The sequence below is a fragment of the Cyanistes caeruleus genome, chromosome 30, assembly GCF_971803275.1.
Source record: "Cyanistes caeruleus chromosome 30, bCyaCae1.hap1.1, whole genome shotgun sequence".
In the NCBI taxonomy this organism is placed as follows: Eukaryota; Metazoa; Chordata; class Aves; order Passeriformes; family Paridae; genus Cyanistes; species Cyanistes caeruleus.
Window position 1 is genome coordinate 3,653,140 of NC_141730.1, and position 20,528 is coordinate 3,673,667.

Consider the following 20,528-nt stretch of genomic DNA (forward strand, 5'->3'; position numbering starts at 1 on the left):
TGGATTATGCAGGAGGCGTGGCCAATGGAGGAGGAGTGGGTTATGAGGAGTGGGTTATGCAGGAGGGGTGGGTTATGCAGGAGGCGTGGTCAATGGAGGGGGCGTGGCCATCGGGGGGAACAGGGATGGGGGGCTCTGAAATGGGGGGGCTTTGGGGCCCACAGCGGGGTCACCCCCGCCCCACGCCCGGGAACACACACGACACCCGAAAGTGGGGAGAACCAGACTCCCCCAGCCCATGTGGGGACACCACGACGCACACCCCAAATTCCATCCCGCCCTCCCCAGGCAGAGGCAGCGCTTTGGGGTTCAGTCCTTTATTTGCTTCATCCAACACCCCCAAACCCGGGGGAGTCCGTAAAGGCACTTGCGGTTATGGGGGGGACACTCACCCCCTCCCAGGGTCCTGGGGGGGGGGGGGGTCACAGCACCGATCCCTTGTGCAGAGGGGGAAACTGAGGCACAGCGCTGAGAGAGGCACTTTGGCACGTCAGAAAAGGGGGTGCAGGGTGGGATAGGAATTCCAGGAGAGAAAATGGGGGATCCCAGGGCAGGCACGGTCTCCCCTTGAGGAAGAGGATAGTTTAGACAGGGAAACTGAGGCACAGAGACGGGAGAGGCGCTTTGGCACTCGGGAAAAAAGGACGCAGCGGGGGCACACGAATTCCTTGGGATCCTCCAGGGCTGGCGGATCTCATCCCTTGACGAAGAGAATGGCGCTGACCAGCGCGAAGCCGGCGAGGATCAGGATGACCTTGGGGATGCGGTTTTGGGGCACCCCCAGCTCCTGGGGCAGGATCTCCAGGAAGGTGACGAAGAGGAAGGTGCCGGCCGCCAGCCCCTCGAGCACGGCCCGGCACAGGCGCTGCCGCGGCCCCGCGCCCGCCGCCAGCGCCGTGCCCACCCCGACGCCCAGCGGGGACATGAGCGCCAGCAGCACGAGGCACGAGGCCACGGCGGGCGGGCGCAGGCGGCTCCGCAGCAGCTCCAGCGAGAGCCCGAAGGCCACGGCGCCCTTGTGCAGCAGCAGGGCCAGCAGCACCCGCAGCGTGGCCGCGTCGCCCTGGCGCAGCCCCAGCGCCAGCCCCTCCAGCACCGCGTGCAGCGCCAGCGCCAGCGCCAGCGCCCCGGCCCGCAGCGCCCCGGGACCGCCGGGCACCGGCACCGCCGAGCCCAGCGAGCCCCCGGCCGCCGCCGCCGCCGCCGCCTGGATGGAGCCGTTGGGCAGCAGCGCCCGCGACTCCTCGGGCGGCTCCGCCAGCTCCCGCTGCGCCAGCGTCACCTGCTCCAGCACCAGCACCAGGAAAAAGCCCATGGCCAGGATGAACTCCGGCAGAGGGAACTGCAGCTGCGGGCAGGGACGGGGTCAGTGGGGAAGGGGAAGCTGAGAGCAGACAGAGGATCTTTCCATGAGTCATGTGGGCCACAAGGGGCTCCCGGCAGCTCCAGGGACGCTGTCACCGTTCCGGCTGCTCCACCGGCACGGCCTGGCCCTGCTGTCCCTGTCTGCACCGTCCCTTCTCTGCTGTCCCAGCTGCCCTGTCCTTCCCCGTCCTCATCCTCCCCCCAGCACCCCATTCCCTGTTCCCCTGCGCTGTCCATCCTCTGTGCTGGTCCCACTCTCACTGTCCATCCCTCCCCTCCAGGCTGTCCCCGGGGACAGGGACACCCGTGGGGACAGGGACAGGCCCCTGCTGGCACCCCGGGGGTCTCACCGTGATGCGCAGCCCCTCCAGCGCCGCAGCGATGCTGCCCAGGTAGTCAGGCAGGAGGTCGAGCAGGAAGGTGCCCATGAAAACACCGCCGGAGAAGCAGCTCACGAGGCTGAGCATGGGGCTGCGGGGGTCTGGGGGGGAAATTGGGGGGCTGAGACCCCAAAGAGCCCCCCCTGCACCCTGACAGGCCCCTTGGGGACAGCCCTGAGGTGGGGACAGCGTGGTCCCAGCCTGTTCCAGACCCTCGGGACACCTCCAGACTCCCGGGGAACCCCGCGACCCCCAAACTCCAAGAGCCCCCGGAACCCCCCAGATCCCCACGACCCCCCCACTACCTCAGACTCCCCCAAAACCCCTCAGACACCCCCAAATCCCTGAGACGCCCCCAGCCTCCCCAGAGCCCTCTGCACTCCCCGGACCGCCCGAACCCCCGAGACCCCCCAAGCCCCCCTGAGCCCGGTACCGGGGGGCTGCCGGAAGCACCAGAGGGGCGCCAGGCCGCAGGCGAGGGGCAGCAGCAGCAGCAGCACCAGAGACCCCAACTTCACCCCCAGCCCGGGCGGGGGCTGCGAGGCCGGCCCGGGGCTCCAGGCCAGCGCGGCCCCGAGCCCGGTGTCCATCGCGCTCCCGGAGCTCAGCGCCCGCCGCCGGGGAAGCTCCGAGCCCCGCTGCGCATCCCCGGGAAGTGGGGCTGGAACGGGACGGGCCGGTCAGAGCCGCCCCCCGGCCCCGGTGACTCACCCGGCACCGAGCCCCCCCCGCCCGGGGCCCCGGGGCACGGACAGGGCGGCGGGGAGGGACCGGGAGTGGGAACAAGGATCGGGACCGGAATCAAGGACCGGGATCGGGAACTGTTTTTTCCGGAACCGGGATGGGGAACTGGGGACCCCAGTTAGAGATCAAGGACCGCGACCGGGGACCACGACCGCAATCGGGATCAAGGACCGGACCGGGAGCACGATCAAGAACCGGGGCCGGGATCGAGACGCGGGAATCGGGAAATAGGGACCGGGAGTCAGGGATGGGCGATTCCGGGGCTGGGGTGGAAATGGGGATCGCGGGCAGGGACGGAGGGCGGGGTCGGAGCACGGGGACCCCCCGTTCCCCCCGTTCCCCCGCACTCACCGCCCGCCGCATCCCAACCGCGTCCCGGGAACTCCGGGGGGTGGGGCGGCCGCCGCCACACAGCCAATAGTGACGCGGGATCCCCGCTGGCCTCAGTGATTGACGTGGGCCGCAGCCAATGGGGAGCGAGCGGGGCCCGCGCGGCCCCGCGGCCTCGGGAGCGCGCACGTGTCGGCTCGGCCGGGCGGGGCGGGGGAATCCTCCGTGTCCCCCCTTGGACCCCGTTACCGGGAAGATCCCCCCGTTCCTCCACCCCCGAACTCCGTTACTGGGGGTGCGGGGGGCACCGGCTCCGGTCCAGAGCCACCGGCGGCCGCAGCGGTGCTGCCCCAGGCCCGGCCCCGTTCCCGGTTCCCCCGCGAGACCCTCCCGGACTCGGTACCGGGGCAGCCGCACCCTCCCCGCTGCCCCTGGTGCCCCGGTGGGGCGGCCGGAGCCCCGAGCCCCGCTGGGGGAGGGATGATCCCGGCCCTTCCCGGCACGGGGCGGGACTTGGCTGGATTCCCCGGGATCCCGGAGATCCTGGTGCCCAGCGCCGGCACCGGGCGGAGGCGGCGGCACCACCGGGACCGCGGTGGAGACCGGGGATCCCCGAGGAGGGGGCGCAGGGGGTTCATTCCCGGGCCTCAGGGCAGGAGGGATCCCGCGGGGGGTCCCCAGGGATTCCCTATGGAGGCACCGGAGCTCCCGGAGCCGGACGGGCTCTTCCCGGATCCCCCCTCGCTCCCGGTGCCGGTGCTGGGTTTCCAGACCCTGACGCTCCCGGAGGATGATGTGAGTGCGGGTGGGAGGGGCGCGGGTGGGCAGGACCCCCACGGGGACACCGGGATGTCCCGGGATCCCCAACACATGTCCCGGTACCCCCGCAGGGCAGCGGAGCCGAGGAGCTGCTGGGGCTCACGGTGAACCCCGACATCGCCTGCGGCCTCGGCGCCGGCCCGGAGCCCCCCCGGCCCGACGGGCCCCCCCCGGTGCTGCTGGAGGTGGTCTGCGACCTCAGCACTCCCCTGTACCCCTCGCTGCTCCCCGGCATCGAGCTGGCCCCGAGCCCCGAGCCCCTGGCCACGGTGGGTCCCTGCACCCCCCAGTCCATCCCCGGGCCCCCCGGTTCATCCCCGGGCCCCCCGGTTCATCCCCGGGCTCCCCGGTTCTCCCCAGACCCCCCGGTTCTCCCCAGACCCCCCGGCTCTCCCCAGACACCCCGGTCCATCCCCAGACCCCCCGGCTCTCCCCAGACCCCCCGGCTCTCCCCAGACCCCCCAGTCCATCCCCAGACCCCCCGGTTCTCCCCAGACCCTCCGGTTCTCCCCAGACCCCCCGGTTCTCCCCGGGCTCCCTGGTTCTTCCCGGGCCCCCCGGTTCTCCCCAGACCCCCCGGTTCTCCCCAGACCCCCCGGCTCTCCCCAGACCCCCCGGTCCATCCCCAGACCCCCCGGTTCTCCCCAGACCCCCCGGTTCTCCCTAGACCCCCCGGCTCTCCCCAGACCCCCCGGTTCTCCCCAGACCCCCCGGTTCTCCCCAGACCCCCCGGCTCTCCCCAGACCCCCCGGTCCATCCCCAGACCCCCCGGCTCTCCCCAGACCCCCCGGTCCATCCCTGTCCCGCAGCTCCGGCTGACGGAGGAGGAGAAGCGGCTGCTGGCGCAGGAGGGGGTGACCCTGCCCGGGGAGCTGCCCCTCACCCAGGTGCGTGCGGGGGCTCGGGGGCTCGGGGGGACCGGGGGGGGGGCGGGAGTGACCCCTCCGTGCCCCAGGCCCAGGAGCGGCTCCTGAAGAAGGTGCGGAGGAAGATCCGGAACAAGCAGTCGGCGCAGGACAGCCGGCGGAGGAAGAAGGAATACCTGGACGGGCTGGAGAGCAGGTGGGGCCGGCGTTCCCGTTACCCCGGCGTTCCCGTTACCCCGGCGTTCCCGTTATCCCGGCGTTCCCGTTATCCCGGCTGTCCGTCACCGTCCCGTCTCTGTCCGGGCAGGGCGGCCGCGTGCTCGGCCCTGAACCAGGAGCTGCGGAAAAAGGTCCAGGAGCTGGAGAAGAGCAACGGGTGAGCCCGGGGGGATCCAGGATGGGCCCGGAGCCGGCGAGCGGCACCGGGAAAGGGGCACCGGGAGGGGCACCGAGCTGACCCCCGTTCCCGCAGGTCCCTCCTGCGGCAGCTCCAGGCGCTCCTCAAGGAAACGTCCGCCAAGCCCGCCCAGACCGGCACCTGTGTCCTGGTACGGCACCTCCGGGACGCTCTCGGGAGCCCCCCGGCCCCGCTCCGGGGCTCACGGCTCCCATCCCTCCCGCAGCTCCTGTTCCTGTCGCTGGGGCTGATCCTGCTCCCCAGCTCCAGCCCGTTCCGCGGGGGCGGCAGCCGGGACGGCCTCGGACCCACCGGAGGTAACGGGAGCGCCGGGACGGGGTGGGGACCGCTCCCCCCGCCCCAGCGGCGCCCACCCCATTCCCGGTTCCCGCAGTGATCTCCAGGAACATCCTGACGCGGCGGGAGCCGGGAGCGGCCGGAGAATCCCCGTTCCCGGCGGGGATGTCGGGGACAGAGCCCGGATCCGGTGTGGAGGATGGAGCCGGGGGGGGACCCGGGGATGGGATTCCCGCGCCCCAGGGGGATCCAGGGACCAATTCCTCCAGGCAGGACGTGGGGACAGGGACACGGGGACGTGGGGACGAGATGTGACCGGGAGTCCTCAGGATGGGGGGGACGCTCCAGAATAAACCCGCACTTGCAGCTCCAGCGACATTAATCAGAATTTATTCCACATTCCGCTCCCGGGGTGGGCTCCCAGGGTAGATCCCCCCAAAAAACCAACACAGCATCACTCCAGGAACGATGACCAGGATTTATTCCACATCCTCTCATCCCACATCTGGGGATGCCCAGGATGATCCCAGAGCAGATCCCAGTGCTGGGGGGGACGGGGATTCCCCCCAAGGGACGAACACTGCGTCACTCCGGGAGCAGTGACCAGGATTTATTCCACATCCCGCTCCGGGGGATCCCTCGGATGCTCTCCCGAGGCAGATCCCAGCAGGATTCCAAGTCTGGGCAGCAAGGCAGAGGCTGCTCCTCCTCCCGCCGCCCCGGGCGAGCGGAATTCCCGGCTCCAAGCCCTCGGGAGCCTCTGGCTAAATGGACTCGATCTGTTTGCGGACCTTCTCCAGCGCCCGCCGGTCCAGCACCCGCTGCCGCAGCACCACGAGCGCCGCCGCCGCCGCCGCCACCCCCAGAGCGGAGCCCACGAAGTGCCAGAACCGCTGAGCCTCCAGCGCGGCCGAGCGGCAGCTGCGGAGCACATTCCCCTGGGAATTCCCGGCCCCGATCCCCCGGGAACTGCCGGTCCCGATCCCCGGGAATTGCCGGTGCCGATCCCCCGGAATTGCCGGCCCCGATCCCCGGGAACTGCCGGCCCCGATCCCCGGGAATTGCCGGTGCCGATCCCCCGGAATTGCCGGCCCCGATCCCCGGGAATTGCCGGCCCCGATCCCCGGGAACTGTCGGTCCCGATCCCCGGGAATTGCCGGCCCCGATCCCCGGGAACTGCCGGCCCCGATCCCCGGGAACTGTCGGTCCCGATCCCCGGGAATTGCCGGTCCCGATCCCCCGGAATTCCCGGTCCCGATCCCCGAGAATTGCCGGCCCCGATCCCCGGGAATTGCCGGCCCCGATCCCCGGGAATTCCCGGCCCCGATCCCCGGGAATTGCCGGCCCCGATCCCCGGGAATTGCCGGCCCCGATCCCCCGGAATTCCCGGCCCCGATCCCCGGGAATTCCCAGCCCCGATCCCCCGGAATTGCCGGCCCCGATCCCCCGGAATTGCCGGCCCCGATCCCCCGGAATTCCCAGCCCCGATCCCCGGGAATTCCCGGCCCCGATCCCCCGGCATTCCCGGAATTCCCGCTCCCACCTCTTGTACTCATCCCGGTGGGACGAGGCGCAGTTGATCTTCTCGATGAAGCCGGTGGGGCCGCAGGCCGGGATCGTTTTCTGCCCATCGGGGGGACGCAGGGCTCGGTCAGGGCGAGCCCCCCGGGGTGACGGGGGGACCCCAACCCCCCCGGGGACCCGCACTCACCATCTCGAAACCGGAGCACCGCGAGCACTCCTGGGCAACCACGAACTGCTCCACTCGCCAGCACGGCGTGGCCACCGCGGGGCTCGCTGGGGACACCGCGTCAGGGGACAGCGGCCGGGACACAGCCCCAGAGCCCGACCCGGACCCCGCTACCGGACACCCCGCTCCGTCTCCAGCCTCCCAGCCCCGGATCCACCGCGCTCTGAGCCCCGGGATCAGATCTGGGCCCCCCAACCCCCGGTGTGACCCCCGGTACCGCCCGGCCCTGCTCACCAGGCCGCTCCTCGCTCGCCGCCGCCGCCGCCGCCGGGCTGTGGGCACAGAGGAGCTGCCGTGAGGGCCCCGCACCGGGCCCGCCGCTCCCACCCGCCGGTCTCCCCCGGTCCCCGCTCACCGCAGCCCGCCCGGCACCGCGCTCAGCACCGCCAGCAGCACCGTGAGGCCGCCGGGCCCCATCGGGGCGCAGGGATCCGCCGGAAACCCCCAGGAAGGCCCGCGATCCTCCGGGAACTACCGGGAACTACCGGGAACTACCGGGCCCGGCCCCGCCGCGACGGCGGCGCCGCCATGTCGGAAGTGCCGGAGGTGCCGGGAAGCGACGGGCGGGGCCTGGCGGGGCAGCCAATGGGAGCGAGGGGCGGGGCCGAATTTAAATTAGGGGCACGATTATGTTAATTAGGGGCGTGCGTATGCGGATGAGCTGAGGGCGTGGTCCTGGCGTGGGCGTGGCTTGGGCGCGGACTTGACGCCGCTCGTCCCGGTCCCGGTCCCGATCCCGATCCCGATCCCGATCCCGATCCCGGTCCCGGTCCCGGTCCCGATCCCGATCCCGGTCCCGGTCCCGATCCCGGTCCCGATCCCGATCCCGATCCCGATCCCGGTCCCGGTCCCGGTCCCGGTCCCGATCCCGATCCCGATCCCGATCCCGATCCCGATCCCGGTCCCGGTCCCGGTCCCGGTCCCGATCCCGATCCCGATCCCGATCCCGATCCCGGTCCCGGTCCCGCCCCTCCAAACCCCCCTCAAAGAGACAGCGGAGCCGGGAGAAGGCACAGCGGGGCTTTATGGCACGAGGAGAGAAGGGGGGGCAGCCCCAAATCCCCCCCGGATCCCCCCCGGTCCCTCCGGGGAGGCGCCTGCGCTGCCCCGGGGGTCTCGGGGAGGTCGCGGCCCCTATCCCAGCGAGCATCTCCCGCCGGCCTTTCGGGGGGTCCCGGGCTCCAGCAGGGCCCTGCTGCTGCTGCCGGGGGGCTGCCAAGAGAGCGGGGGGTCAGGGGGGCGCAGGGGGTCCCTCTCCTGCGCCCCCTCCCCAATCCCGGCCCCACTCACGGCTTTGCGGAAGGATTTGTGCAGGATGTCCCGAGCCAGCGTGCGGAAAGCCTGGGGGGGACAGGGGCGGCTCAGGGGATCGGGGATCCCCCGGGGAAGGGAGGGAGGGACCCCCAACCCCGGGGGTGCCGTCCCCCCGCCCCGCGACCCCTCCTCACCTCCTCCACGTTCTCGCTGGACTTGGCGCTGGTCTCGAAGAAGCGAATCCCGTGCTCCTTCGCCAGCTGAGGGAGCGCGACCCCCCTGTGATCCCCACCGAGCCCCTCCAGCCCCCTGCGACCCCCCACCCCAAATCCCAGGAAGCCCCAGACCTCCTGCGACCCCCCCCAGCCCCACAGACAGCCCCGCTCCCACGGAGCCCCCACATTCCCACCCCATGGACCCCTCCGGAGCCCCCCAGGACCCCCCAGAGCCGCCCCCGGACTCCTCCAGACTCCCCCGCCCCACAGAGCCCCTCCGCAGCCCCACGGAACCCCCCCAGGCTCCCCCAGCAGCCCCACGGAGCCCCCCAGGCTCCCCCCGAGCCCCCCAGGCTCCCCCCGAGCCCACTCCCACCTTCTCGGCCGCGTCCCGCTGCACTTTCCGCCTCCCCTCCATGTCGCACTTGTTGCCCAGGAGGAGCCGCTCGACCCCGGCCGAGGCGTTCTGGGGAGGGGGAAAAACACGGGCGGGACCCTCGCGAGCCTGGCCCGACCCCGCCGCACCCCCGCAAGCTGCACACCCACCTCCTTGATGCTTTTCATCCAGTTCTGGATGTTCTCGAAGGATTTCTCGTCCGTGATGTCGTACACCAGGACGATGCCCTGGGGGAATCCGGGCTCAGGGGGGGGCCGGGACCCCCTGCCCGCGGTTTTGGGGTGGGGTCCTCGCCCCCCGGGCCTCCCCCCCGGGCTGCAGCCCCCTCCCCGTACCACGGCTCCGCGGTAATAGGCCGTGGTGATGGTTTTGAAGCGCTCCTGTCCCGCCGTGTCCCTGCGGAAATGGGGGCGGTTTTGGGGATTTTGGGGGGAATTCGGGGGTTTCCCACCCTCCCCCAACTCACCAGACCTGCAGCTTGATCTTCTTCCCATCGATGTCCACAGTGCGGATCTTGAAGTCGATCCCTGGGGAAGAGGGAGGGGGGCACTGGGAGCGGGGGGAGCGGAACCGGTCCCCTCCCGGTGCTCCCTGTGCCCCCGGTGCTCCCGGTGCTCCCGGTGCCCCCGGTGCTCCCGGTGCTCCCGGTGCTCCCGGTGCCCCCGGTGCTCCCGGTGCTCCCGGTGCCGCCGTCCCGGCGCCCGGTAACCATCTGGCTCCCCGGGAAAGGGGGGGCCAAATCCGGGAGGGGGGTTCTGGCACGGGAATCCCGGGGCGTTCCGGGATGGAGGATCCCGGGAAGAAGCGGGGTCCCGCTGGGGGGTTCTGCTGAGTTTCAGGATGGGGATCCCGGTAAATCCCGGTGGGTCCCGGGTGGAGGGTTCCGGGAGGGGTCCCGGAGGATTTCAGGGAGAGGGGGACCCGGTGAATCCCGGCTGGGGGCTCCCGGAGGTTTCCTAGGATGGGGATCTCAGAGCGGGGGTCCCGGACAATCCCGGTGGGTCCCGTTGGGAGGTCCCGGTGAATCCCGGAGGTTCCCGTTGGGGAGGGTCCCACCGGGGGGTCCCGGGACGGGTCTCGGAGGGTCCAGGTTGGGAGGGTCCCACTGGGGGATCCCGGGTTGAGGAGTCCCGGTGAATCCCGGTGGGTCCCAGTCCGGGGGGATCCCGGGGGCGGGTCCCGGGGGGGTCCCGGGGTCGCACTCACCGATGGTGGAGATGTAGGTGCTGCTGAAGTTGTCCTCGGCGAAGCGGATGACGAGGCAGGTCTTGCCCACGCCGCTGTCCCCGATCAGCAGCAGCTTGAAGAGGTGGTCGTAGGCCTTGGCCATGGCCCCCGCCACCGCCCGCCGCCACCGGGACCGGCCCGGCCCCCCCCGGGCGGGGCCTGCCTGCGGCCCCGCCCCCCGCCGTGACGCCACGCCCCGGTTACGTCACCGCATGGACTGTATGACGTCATGAATCCGATATGACGCCCCCCAAATGGCGCGAGCGCGACCTTCCCGAGATGGCAGCTGTTCAAGGACCTTCCAAAAATGGCGGGAGCGCAGCGGCCTCCCCAAGAGGGCGGCAACACAAAAAAACCTTCTCAAAATGGGGGAAACACAAACGACCACGCCGAGAATGCGGCACTTTCCCAAATTCTGACAGTTGAAACGGGGCGGGAATAAGAGAGGTTTTCCCCAAGGTGACGGAAACTGTAACCCCCGTTTTTAGTGTTTTTACACGGCTGAGGGAGCGACCTTCCCAACATGGCGTCACCACCCCAGTCCAAAGCTGGCACCGCCCCACTTCCGGCCCTGGGGCCGCCTTGAAGCGGAAATGGCGCTGCGGGGCTGAGCCCGTCCCTTTCCGGCCCCTCACGCCGCCGCCGCCATGCCCGTGAGTGCGGCCCGACCCTGCCCGGGCGCCGCCGGCCCCGGGAGCGCCGCGGGACCGCGCCCGGCGGGGCCGGCGAGGGGCGGGAGGGCTTGAGGAGGGCGCAGGGGGGCGGCGGGGCCCGGGGCGCGCGGGGCGCTGGGGCCGAGCAGCGGGAAGGGGGCGCCCCAAGATGGCGGCAGAGGCGTGAGGGGACGGAGGGGGGGGGACGGCAGCGATCGCGGTGTCTCCGGGACTGACCGATCCCCGTGTGCCCGCCGTGTCCCCGCAGCTCGCCAAGGACCTGTTGCACCCGTCTCCCGAGGAGGAGAAGCGCAAGCACAAGAAGAAGCGGCTGGTGCAGAGCCCCAACTCCTACTTCATGGACGTCAAGTGCCCCGGTGGGCACCGAGGGCCCTCCAGGGCCGCTCCCCTTGTCCCTCCGTGTCCCTCCGTGTGTCCCGCTCTTGTCCGCGCTCTCCCGCTGCCCTTCCCGGTGTCCCGGGGTCCCTCCACGTGTTTCCTCGTGTCCTGCCGGGCTCTCCCTCCGTGTCCCCGTTCCTGTCCCTGTGTCCCCGTTCTGTCCCTGTGTCCCCGTTCCTGTCCCGGTGTCCCCCGTGTCCTCTCTCGGGGTGTCGCGGTGCCTCTGCCCGTGTCCCCCCGGTGACTCCGCTGTCCCCGCAGGCTGCTACAAGATCACCACGGTGTTCAGCCATGCCCAGACCGTGGTGCTGTGCGTGGGCTGCTCCACGGTGCTGTGCCAGCCCACGGGGGGCAAGGCCCGGCTCACCGAGGGTGGGTGCCAAGGAGGGCTGGGGGCTGCTGCCTGTGCCAGCCCGGGAGGGGCTTCGGGGGATCTGGGAATCCCGGGGGGGGATGTGGGAAGCTTGTGGGTTCCTCTGGAGGGGGCTGGAAGTTTCTCCTTGGGGCGGGGGGCTCATGGAACCCGTGGTTTCCCCCTCGGGAGAGTTTTGGAAGTCTGGGGGGTGGTGGGGGGTGGTGGAATTGTGTCTGTTTTGGGAGCCCTCAGCAGCAAAATCCCCCAAAACCTGTGTTGGGAGACCTGGAATTCCCTTTCCCAGGTGGATCCGGAGACCCTGCAGCATTCCCAGGTTTTCTGTTTGTTCCCCGCAGGCTGCTCGTTCCGGCGGAAGCAGCACTGAGCGAGCCGGGATGCCACGGAGACGGGAATTCCGCCCAGTCCCTGTAGCCCCCTCCGCTTCCCACCAATAAATTTTGGATAAAATACCCTAAACGGGTCACTTCTGGTTCTTGGCTGCAGGGATGACGGGATTTGGGGATCTGGGGAAGGAATTCATTCCCTGCAAGGGAAGGGGTTATCCAGGGAACTTGTGGCTGAGGGGAGGTGTCCCTGCTCCGTCCCTTCCCAAACCTTTCCACCATTCCTGAGGAATCCGGTGCAGGCGGTGCCAGCACCACCCTGGGGTGGGACAAATCCTCCTGTCCCTTCTGGGGACCCTTGGGATGCTCCAGCTGGGCTCGGTTGGGAATTCCACGTGGATAAACCTTTTGTGTCTGCGGTTTAACTGGAATAACTGGGAATATCCATGTCTCCCGCTTCCCACACCGCTCTGGGCCCGGCGAGGATCCTCGTCCCATCCACATTTTCCCATCTGAAAGGGAATGACCGGGATGTTTTCCCAGGATTTGGCTCTGGTGGGAGCTCAGCTCTCCCCATTCCCACCCGGAGCTCCCAAAATCCACCCTGAGGCGTGACCCCTCTCCAGCCGCTCCCGTGGGATCCCCATCCCGGATCTTTGGGGTGCTGGAGCCCCTCCCTCCCTCCCCCGGTGGTTTCCGGAGGCTCCGGCCCTGCTGCCCCCCAGCCCTGCAGGGAGGTCGAGGTCGGGGTTTCGGTTCCTCGTTCCCTCATTTCCTGGCTCGTGATTTCTCTCGGCGGCGCCGAGCGCCCCAAATCCGGAGCTCCGCGCTGGGAACGCTGCGGATCCGGCCCCGGATCCACCCCCAGCCCCACCTGGAGCTGCAGGACCCCGCAGCAGCTCCTGGAGGTAATTGGGGTGCGTTTGGTGTTTAATCACCCCCCAGGAGCACTTGGAGGAGCTGGAACTCGGGGACAAGCGGATTTACGGGGATTTGGGGTCTGGCCTATCCCAGAGCTCTGCTGGGGGATTCTCGGGGGGCAGCGGGTGGGTAAAACCAGGGAATTCGGGGATTTTTGGGCATGGATTGTGCCGGGAGCGTTGCCCAGGCCAGGGCGGCTCCGATGTGTCCCGGCCTGTCCGCACGGACACGGAGCCGGCTCCCGGGCTCTCCCCTCGGGGAATTTCGGGATGCGTGTCCGGGCGGGCCGGTGGCACCAGCAGGTCACCGGGGTGTTGTCACCTCCCTGCCCAGACCGGATTCGTCACCGAGGGGTCAATCCCGGCTGCGAGCCGTCGGCTCCCGGCGCTGCGGATCCCGGGATGGAGCCGCTGGCTCCCGCCGCCCTCCTGGCCCTGCTGGCGCTGTCCCTGGGACACCCCGACCCCGCGCTCGACCGGCACTGGGAGCTCTGGAAGAAAACCTACGGGAAGGAATATCAGCCCCAGGTGGGAACATCATGGGAATGTCACGGGGGGGGAGCTGGGGGTGTCCCGGGGATCCCGGGGTATCCCGGGAATACCCCAGGATTTCCTGGGGCTCTCCCGTGGGGTCACCACCAACCGGAGAAGATCCGGCGGCGCTTCCAAGCACGGCCGGTCCCCGGGGATGATCCAGCTGGGGCTCCCAGAGCCTTTACTGGGATGAACTGGGGCGGGATGGCTCCGGGGGGGCCGTCCCGGCTCTCACAGGGCCCCTCTGGAATTCCAGGAGGATTCTGTCCGTCGCCTGACGTGGGAGAAGAACCTGTGGCTGGTGACGCTCCACAACCTGGAGCACTCCCTGGGGCTCCGCTCCTACACGCTGGGCATGAACCACCTGGGGGACATGGTGGGTGCGGGATTCCAGCCCTCGGGAATCCCCCGGGGGATTATCCGGGATACCGCTGGCTCCGGGGTGGGAGAACTGCCGACATCCCCCCCAGCCCGTCCCGGCTGCTCCCGACTTCTGGGAGGAAGGAACTCCCTGGGGAGGGATTTGGAGCTGTCCCGGTCATTTGGGATATTTATGGCTCATCCCTGTTCTGTTGTCCCAAAGTTTGGGGGGGTTTAACAGCCCAGCTTCCAGGGATTTGGGGAGCTGGAGCTGAGCTTTCCCTTTCCTGATGAAAATCTAGAAATCAAACGGAAAACCAAGGCACTGAGGGTCCCCCAAACCCGACTTTTCCACCTCAGAATTCCCGCTCTGACCCCCCCGCCCTCAGCTGGGATTCACAGAGAGCAGGAATATCCCGCTGGGATTTCTTTTCCCCCACCAGACCAGCGAGGAGGTGGCGGCTTCACTGACGGGGCTGCAGCTCCGTGCCCGCGCCCGCGGGAATTCTGCGCTCCAAGCCCGGTTCCGGCCGGCCCGGGAGGTCCCGGAGGCGCTGGACTGGCGGGACAAGGGCTGCGTGACCGAGGTGAAGAACCAGGTGAGCCTCGCCCCGGGAGCCTCCCGCTGCTCCCCGGGCCGGCTCCCGAGCCTCTCCCGGCCTCTCCCCAGGGCGCCTGCGGATCCTGCTGGGCCTTCAGCGCCGTGGGAGCGCTGGAAGCGCAGGTGAAGCTGAAAACCGGGAATTTGGTGTCCCTGAGCGCCCAGAACCTGGTGGATTGCTCCGGGATGTACGGGAACAAGGGCTGCGCCGGCGGCTTCATGACGGAGGCGTTCCAGTACATCATCGACAACGGCGGCATCGAGTCCGAGGAGTCCTACCCCTACACGGCCCAGGTGGGGCCGGGAAGCGCTCGGGAATCCTCTTTTCCAGGAAAACACCTGGAGACAGCTCTGTCCCTCTATTCCTTCCTCCTCTCCCATCCAATCCCCCCTTTCCCCGCTTTCGCCTTTGCTCCGGATCCAAACCCACCCCAGGAGCTTTGGCATTATTTTATTGTTATTATTGTTTTTATTTTGGGGAGTGACTGGACCAGGAGCTGGAATTCCTACCTGGTTATTTCACCATTTCTTAGGCAACAGGGAAAAATGGGTCAGGAGCTTCCTGAAAACACAATCCTGGGAAATGGGTCAGAGCAACAGCAGCTCCGTCCAGGAAAAAGTGGGATTTAACCCTCCAAACGTGGAGCTGCAGAGGGAAAAGCTGCTGGTCCCGGGCTCCGGAGGGAATGGGAAGAGTCTGTGGATAGGGAGGATGAGGAGGGAGGCTCCAGGGAGGGGGAGGATGAGGATGGAGGCTCCAGGGAAGGGGAGGATGAGGATGGAGGCTTGTGCTGGATTTAGCTGGGATTGGGAAGGGGAACCAACCCCAGGATGGGGCTGGAGCGATGTTTTTGAGGGAAAATTCGTGGGAATCCTGCGGGAAATGGAAAGCTCGGGTCCGGAGGGGGCTCTGGGAGCGCTGCCGGGTCCCGCCGGCTCATTCCCGTTTCCCGGCAGAACGGGACGTGCCGCTACAACGCCTCGGCCCGCGCCGCCTCCTGCTCCCGGTTCCTGGAGCTGCCCCAGGGCGACGAGGCCGCGCTCAGGGACGCCGTGGCCACCGTGGGCCCCGTGGCCGTGGCCATCGACGCCACCCGGCCCGGCTTCTTCCTGTACCGCTCCGGTGAGGGCTCGGGGGCACCGGGAGTCGGGAGGGATCGGGGAAGTCGGGGGTGAATTGCCGGGGGGAGGCCGGGGTGGGGTGGAATTCCAGGTTTTCTCCTTCCGCAGGGGTGTTTGACGACCCGCAGTGCTCGCAGGAGGTGAACCACGGCGTGCTGGTGGTGGGATACGGCTCCCTGGAAAACAAGGAATATTGGCTGGTGAAGAACAGGTAAACCCCGGGAATCCGCGGGGAATCCTGGAAAATTCCCGCCTGGAAGGGACCCACAAGGATCAGAGTGCAATTCCCAGTCCTGGACAGCCCCAGACTCCTCCCTTGTCCCTCAGGGCCTTCTCCAGGCGTTCTTGGCCCATGGAAGGGCTGGAATGATGATCCATAAAGTCCTTTCCAACCCACTCCGCTCCATAATTCCACGATTTTCTGCTCGGAGCTGCCCAAATCCCTGCGGATTTGGCACTTGGGGGCAGGGGGAATTCCTGATTTCCGAGGGGTTTTCCGTGGATCCCCGGATCCCGGCGCCTGCAGGAGCCAGGGCTGAGCTTTTCCCGTGCGTTTTCCCTGTTCCCGAAGCTGGGGTGTGCAGTTCGGAGACGCGGGGTACATCCGGATGGCCCGGAACGCCTCCAACCTCTGCGGCATCGCCACCTACGCCTCCTACCCGCTCATCTAGCCTGCCCCAGGCTCCGGATTTCCAGGGATTCCAGCCCAGCCGGGATCCTTCCGCTCCCAGGGTCCCTTCCCAGCGCCGTGGGCACCGTCCGGCGCTGGACCCGTGGGCTGGGAGGGGATCCCGGGAAGCGGGAATGTCCTTGGGCATCCAGGGAATTCTTTCTGGGGGGGGGAAATTGGGGGTTTGGGAGTAAAACTGTGATTCCTGCAGGGATTGGCTGCAGGGATAACAGGGATCAGGTGCTGGGATCATTGGGATCACTGGGATCATTGGGATCGGGTACCAGGATCACAGGGATCACTGGGATCGGGTACTGGGATCACTGGGATCACTGGGATCGGGTACTGGGATCACTGGGATCGGGTACTGGGTTCACTGGGATCACTGGGATCGGGTACTGGGATCACTGGGATCACTGGGATCGGGTACTGGGATCACTGGGATCGGGTACTGGGATCACTGGGATCACTGGGATCGGGTACTGGGATCACTGGGATCACTGGGATCACTGGGATCACTGGGATCGGGTACTGGGATCACTGGGATCGGGTACTGGGATCACTGGGATCACTGGGATCGGGTACTGGGATCACTGGGATCACTGGGATCGGATACTGGGATCACTGGGATCGGGTACTGGGATCCCTCCTCCGGAGCTGCGGCAATGCCTGACGTGAATTTCTTCCCGTGTGGGGCTGCTGGAATTGCAAATATTCCATGGGAAATAAAAGATTGCATTTTGCTGCCTCAAAATTCCGGAGTTTGGAGATAATCCCCAAAAATCCAACATTTGGTGCCTCCGTGGGGGCTCCGGCCACCCCGCAGCCAAGAATTCCGTGTTGGTGGATGGAGATCCCGAGAGAACAGCGTCCCTTTGTCCCGGGCGATGTCCCCAGACGGATCCTGCACCCTCGGGATGGTGCTGAGCACCCTCGAGACTCATCCTGCACCCTCGGGATGGTGCTGAGCACACTCGGGACTCATCCTGAACCCTCGGGACTCATCCTGCACCCTCGGGATGTGCTGAGCACCCTCGGGACTCATCCTGCACCCTCGGGACGGTGCTGAGCACCCTCGAGACTCATCCTGCACCTTCTGGAAGGCGCTCAGCACCCTCGGGACTCATCCTGCACCCTCGGGATGGTGCTGAGCACCCTCGGCATTCATCCTGCACCGTCGGGAGGGATCGGATGGATCAGGACCCTCGGGACGGGACCGCAGCTCCGGGAATCTCCTCACCGGGATGTCGGCTAAGGCTGATCCCGGCAGGATCCGGCTCCTGCTGCCGCTCCCATGGGATTTGGAGCCGGAAAAGGGCGAAGGTGGCTCATTCCCAGCGCCTGGGTTGGGGTTTGGGGCAGGTTTTGAAGGACAAGGAGCTGTTCCCTGTTGTGCCCCAGATCCTGGAGCTCGGGAATGTTGGTCCTGGATTTGGGGAGGTGGAGCTGCGGGATGGGGCAGGATGAGACCCCCGGGGGAGGAGGAGGAGGAGGAGGAGGCGGTTCCAGAATTCCCTTGGAAATCCCGGAATGATTCAGGCTGGAAAAGACCTCGGAGGTCACCGGCTCCACCTGGAATATCTCGGGCATTTTGGGGCTCCTCGGGAGGAGTTTTTGTCCTGCCCTGGGATCGCGGCTGGGGCTGGAGAGGACCCGAAGGCCCCGCTCCCGCCTCCATTCGGGAATTCGAGCCCCGACTTCCCCAATTCCGCCCCGATTCCAAAGGTTTGTGCACACAAGCACGGCGGGGAGGTCTCCGGGGCGGACCCGCAGAGCCAGGAAACGCCGAGCCAAAACTTGAACCCCAAAACCTGGGAAAAGGCTCGTTCCCGGCCCCGGAGCCCACGAAATCCCTGGAAAAGCTTCGGGAGCGGGAGGTGGCACCTCCTGGCACCTCCCGGCACCTCCCGAGCCCCGCGCAAAGGTCCCGGTTCCGCCCGTTTGTTCAAACAAACGCGTTCCCGGCGGGACGAGCCCCCGGGAATATCCAGAGGGAACGCTGGGATCGTGGGGAATTCGGGATTTTCCCGGATTTCTGCTGGCCCGGCACCCCCGGCCGAGGCTGCGGGAGCTTTCCGCGCTCCCGGAGCTTTTCCATGATCCCGGATATTCCCGGTGGGTGTGGGGAGCTTCCCCCGCGGCTCCCGCAGGTGCCTCCGGAGCGGATGGAGCCGATCCAGCCGGGATTGACCCGCTCCACGCTCGCTTTGCCCAGGAAATGAAATCCCGCCTGGATCCGGCTGTGCTGGGCTGGCCCGAGGTGTGTGACCCGTCCGGAACCGGGACAAGGTGGGGATGTGGGGGCGGCCCCGCGGATTTGGGGTTCGGCCCCGCGGATTTGGGGTTCGGCCCCGCGGATTTGGGGTTCGGCCCCGCGGATTTGGGGTTCTGCCGGCCGCGGGTCGGAAAAGTGGGAATATTCCGGGGGGGAGAAGGAATTCTTGCCTTTGGGGCGGGGAAACTGAGGCACGGAGTCACCCCCGCCCTGCCCTGCGGTGCTTTGGGGGGGCGCAGCTCCTCCCGCCGCTGAATTATCCATAAATCCCATGGGAAGGATCTCCGGGAGTCGGGACCCCGCGGGGGCTGTTCCTGATCCCAGAAAAAAGGGGATCCCTGGAAAAGGAGATCGGGGGGTGCCGAGGCTGTGGGGGAGGGGGGAGCGGTGCCGGATCTGGGGAGCGGGAGCGGCACCCCCGGATCTGCGGGAAAAGGGTTAACAGGGAAAAGGATCTGGTTCGCCAAGTGGTTCCTGGTTTGTTTGGAGTGCGGGAGAGGAGGGGGAGGGGGCGCAGGGCCGGGACCCCGGGAATTGGGAATCTCCGGGCTGGGAATTGGGAATTGGGAATTTCGGGCTGGCACGGAGCTCACCCCCCCCCCCTCAGCCACCACCACCCGCAGGTAGGTCCGGGGTGACCCGGGGTGACCTGGGGTGACCTGGGCATGGCCGGACCTCCCCTGAGCCCCCCAGAGCCCCCCCAGGACCCCCCTGAGCCCCCCCAGGACCCCCCCGAGCCCACCTGGCTCCCCGGCCCCACTGTCACCTCCGTGGCCACCCCAGGGCCACCACCCAGCCCCTTCCCCGGTGTCCCGGACACTCCGGGCCATTCCCCAAATCCCGGGATTCTGGGATTGTTCCCTGCTGGTCCCGACCCACGCCAGGGATGAGTTTGGCCGTTCCCAGCTCCCGGAATTCCCGTCCTGCGGGGCTGTGCCGTTATCCCGCTGTTCCCGCATCCCGGCCGGGATCCAACCCCACCAACATTTGGGGCTGCCCCCGGGGTCGGCTGCAGGATCCCGTCCCTTTCCCTGCTCCGGAGCTTGGATCCGCATCCTGAGATTCCCGGCGGGTTCTGGGGAGCTCCCGCACATCCCGGTTCCTTTCCCGCACCTGGATGAGCCCGGGAGCCCGGCGGGTTCTCGGGAAGAGCCGCGGTTTTCCCTTGGGAGCTGCCCTGGAGCTCCGCTCCTCATTCCTTTAGGATTCCATATTCATTATTCCACGTTTGTGGCCGGTCCCCGGCAGATCCAAGGGCAGATCCACAAAGGAAAGCGGTTTTTTTTTTTAATCAGCTGACCGGGCTGGGAATGTAAAAACAGGAAAACGGCTGAGCTCATCCCAGCTCATCCCAGCTCATCCCAGTCCCCTCCCTGTCCCCAGCGGGGTGAGTCTGGCCAGGGCCGGGCCGGGATGTGCCAGCCCGGGAATGGTGTTGGGATTTGGGAACTGTGGGATCGAGGGGATCCAGCGGGAGCAGCCCCGGATCCACCCGGATGGAGGCGGGGAGGGGGACAGGTGTTCCCAGCAGGAGCAGCCGGCTCGGGATGCTCGGGGGGTTCTGGGGGGTTTTGAGGTTCTCTGAGGATGTCGGGACTTTGGGAGGGGTGTTGGGGTTCCCTGGGCTTTCCCAGTCTCGTGTGGCTGAAATCCCCCAGATCCCAACTGAGATCCCACCCCAAAACCTGCCCAGATCCCACCCCAAAATCCCCTCAGATCCCACCCCAAACCTCGCCCTGATCCCACAGCCTCTCCCGGCCCCATCCCAAATCCAGCTCTCGTCCCAGCTGCCCCCCGAGCCCCTCTCCCGAGGGGTTTCCCCTCTCCTCAGGCAGTGGGAATTTGGGGGGTCGGATGAGCTTCATCCTGGGGTGGGGATTCCCATTTTCATTCCCATCCCCATCCCCATCCTCATTCCTGTTCCCATTTCCCCCATCCCCATCCCCATTCCCATTCCCATCCCCATTCCCATCCCCATCCCCATCCCCATTCCCATCCCCGTTCCCATCCCCATTCCCATCCCCGTTCCCATCCCCATCCCCATCCCCATCCCATTCCCATTCCCATCCCCGTTCCCATCCCCGTTCCCATCCCCATTCCCATCCCCACCCCCGTTCCCATTCCCATCCCCATCCCATTCCCATTCCCATCCCCATTCCCATTCCCATCCCCATTCCCATTCCCATTCCCGTTCCCATTCCCATTCCCATTCCCGTTCCCATCCCCCTTCCCAGCCGCTCTCATCCCGGCCGAA

General features: G+C 67.8%; 6 protein-coding genes and 1 long non-coding RNA gene across 8 annotated transcripts; 3 read left to right on the top strand and 4 right to left on the bottom strand.

Annotated features, from left to right (window-relative positions):
• Positions 1-576: 576 nt before the first annotated feature.
• SLC39A1 (solute carrier family 39 member 1) lies at positions 577-3,048 on the bottom strand. The gene is made up of 4 exons (XM_086865999.1): positions 2,841-3,048; positions 2,179-2,406; positions 1,716-1,846; positions 577-1,348 (listed from the first exon to the last, which is right to left on the bottom strand). Exons 2-4 carry the CDS (start codon positions 2,333-2,335, stop codon positions 695-697), a joined length of 942 nt encoding a protein of 313 aa, XP_086722125.1. The 5' UTR covers positions 2,336-2,406; positions 2,841-3,048; the 3' UTR covers positions 577-694.
• Positions 3,049-3,360: 312 nt separating this feature from the next.
• On the top strand, positions 3,361-5,570 carry CREB3L4 (cAMP responsive element binding protein 3 like 4). Its single transcript, XM_086866001.1, has 8 exons — positions 3,361-3,614; positions 3,710-3,907; positions 4,448-4,525; positions 4,594-4,700; positions 4,812-4,880; positions 4,977-5,052; positions 5,128-5,218; positions 5,296-5,570. The coding sequence occupies exons 1-8, from the start codon at positions 3,510-3,512 to the stop codon at positions 5,511-5,513; spliced, it is 942 nt and encodes a 313-aa protein (XP_086722127.1). The 5' UTR covers positions 3,361-3,509; the 3' UTR covers positions 5,514-5,570.
• Positions 5,571-5,662: 92 nt separating this feature from the next.
• JTB (jumping translocation breakpoint) lies at positions 5,663-7,503 on the bottom strand. Its single transcript, XM_086866002.1, has 5 exons — positions 7,304-7,503; positions 7,183-7,220; positions 6,910-6,995; positions 6,742-6,821; positions 5,663-6,119 (listed from the first exon to the last, which is right to left on the bottom strand). Exons 1-5 carry the CDS (start codon positions 7,363-7,365, stop codon positions 5,963-5,965), a joined length of 423 nt encoding a protein of 140 aa, XP_086722128.1. The 5' UTR covers positions 7,366-7,503; the 3' UTR covers positions 5,663-5,962.
• A 451-nt stretch (positions 7,504-7,954) lies between these two features.
• On the bottom strand, positions 7,955-10,198 carry RAB13 (RAB13, member RAS oncogene family). Its single transcript, XM_086866000.1, has 8 exons — positions 10,021-10,198; positions 9,281-9,341; positions 9,150-9,210; positions 8,964-9,041; positions 8,794-8,883; positions 8,397-8,462; positions 8,239-8,289; positions 7,955-8,160 (listed from the first exon to the last, which is right to left on the bottom strand). The coding sequence occupies exons 1-8, from the start codon at positions 10,142-10,144 to the stop codon at positions 8,083-8,085; spliced, it is 609 nt and encodes a 202-aa protein (XP_086722126.1). The 5' UTR covers positions 10,145-10,198; the 3' UTR covers positions 7,955-8,082.
• A 413-nt stretch (positions 10,199-10,611) lies between these two features.
• On the top strand, positions 10,612-11,925 carry RPS27 (ribosomal protein S27). The gene is made up of 4 exons (XM_086866004.1): positions 10,612-10,694; positions 10,963-11,071; positions 11,355-11,465; positions 11,805-11,925. Exons 1-4 carry the CDS (start codon positions 10,689-10,691, stop codon positions 11,831-11,833), a joined length of 255 nt encoding a protein of 84 aa, XP_086722130.1. The 5' UTR covers positions 10,612-10,688; the 3' UTR covers positions 11,834-11,925.
• Positions 11,926-12,521: 596 nt separating this feature from the next.
• Positions 12,522-16,753, top strand: CTSS (cathepsin S). 2 transcript variants are annotated; one of them, XM_086865990.1, is made up of 8 exons: positions 12,522-12,700; positions 13,047-13,240; positions 13,503-13,622; positions 14,050-14,205; positions 14,277-14,501; positions 15,165-15,330; positions 15,438-15,540; positions 15,901-16,753. In XM_086865990.1, the coding sequence occupies exons 2-8, from the start codon at positions 13,115-13,117 to the stop codon at positions 15,998-16,000; spliced, it is 996 nt and encodes a 331-aa protein (XP_086722116.1). In that variant the 5' UTR covers positions 12,522-12,700; positions 13,047-13,114; the 3' UTR covers positions 16,001-16,753. The 2 variants fall into 2 exon arrangements, with proteins under 2 accessions (XP_086722116.1, XP_086722117.1); XM_086865991.1 differs by having other exon boundaries at positions 12,576-12,709.
• LOC147648877 (uncharacterized) lies at positions 14,641-20,263 on the bottom strand. Its single transcript, XR_015279854.1, has 2 exons — positions 19,388-20,263; positions 14,641-15,505 (listed from the first exon to the last, which is right to left on the bottom strand). It is a non-coding gene; the product is annotated as an uncharacterized LOC147648877 (long non-coding RNA).
• Between the last annotated feature and the right edge of the window lie 265 nt (positions 20,264-20,528).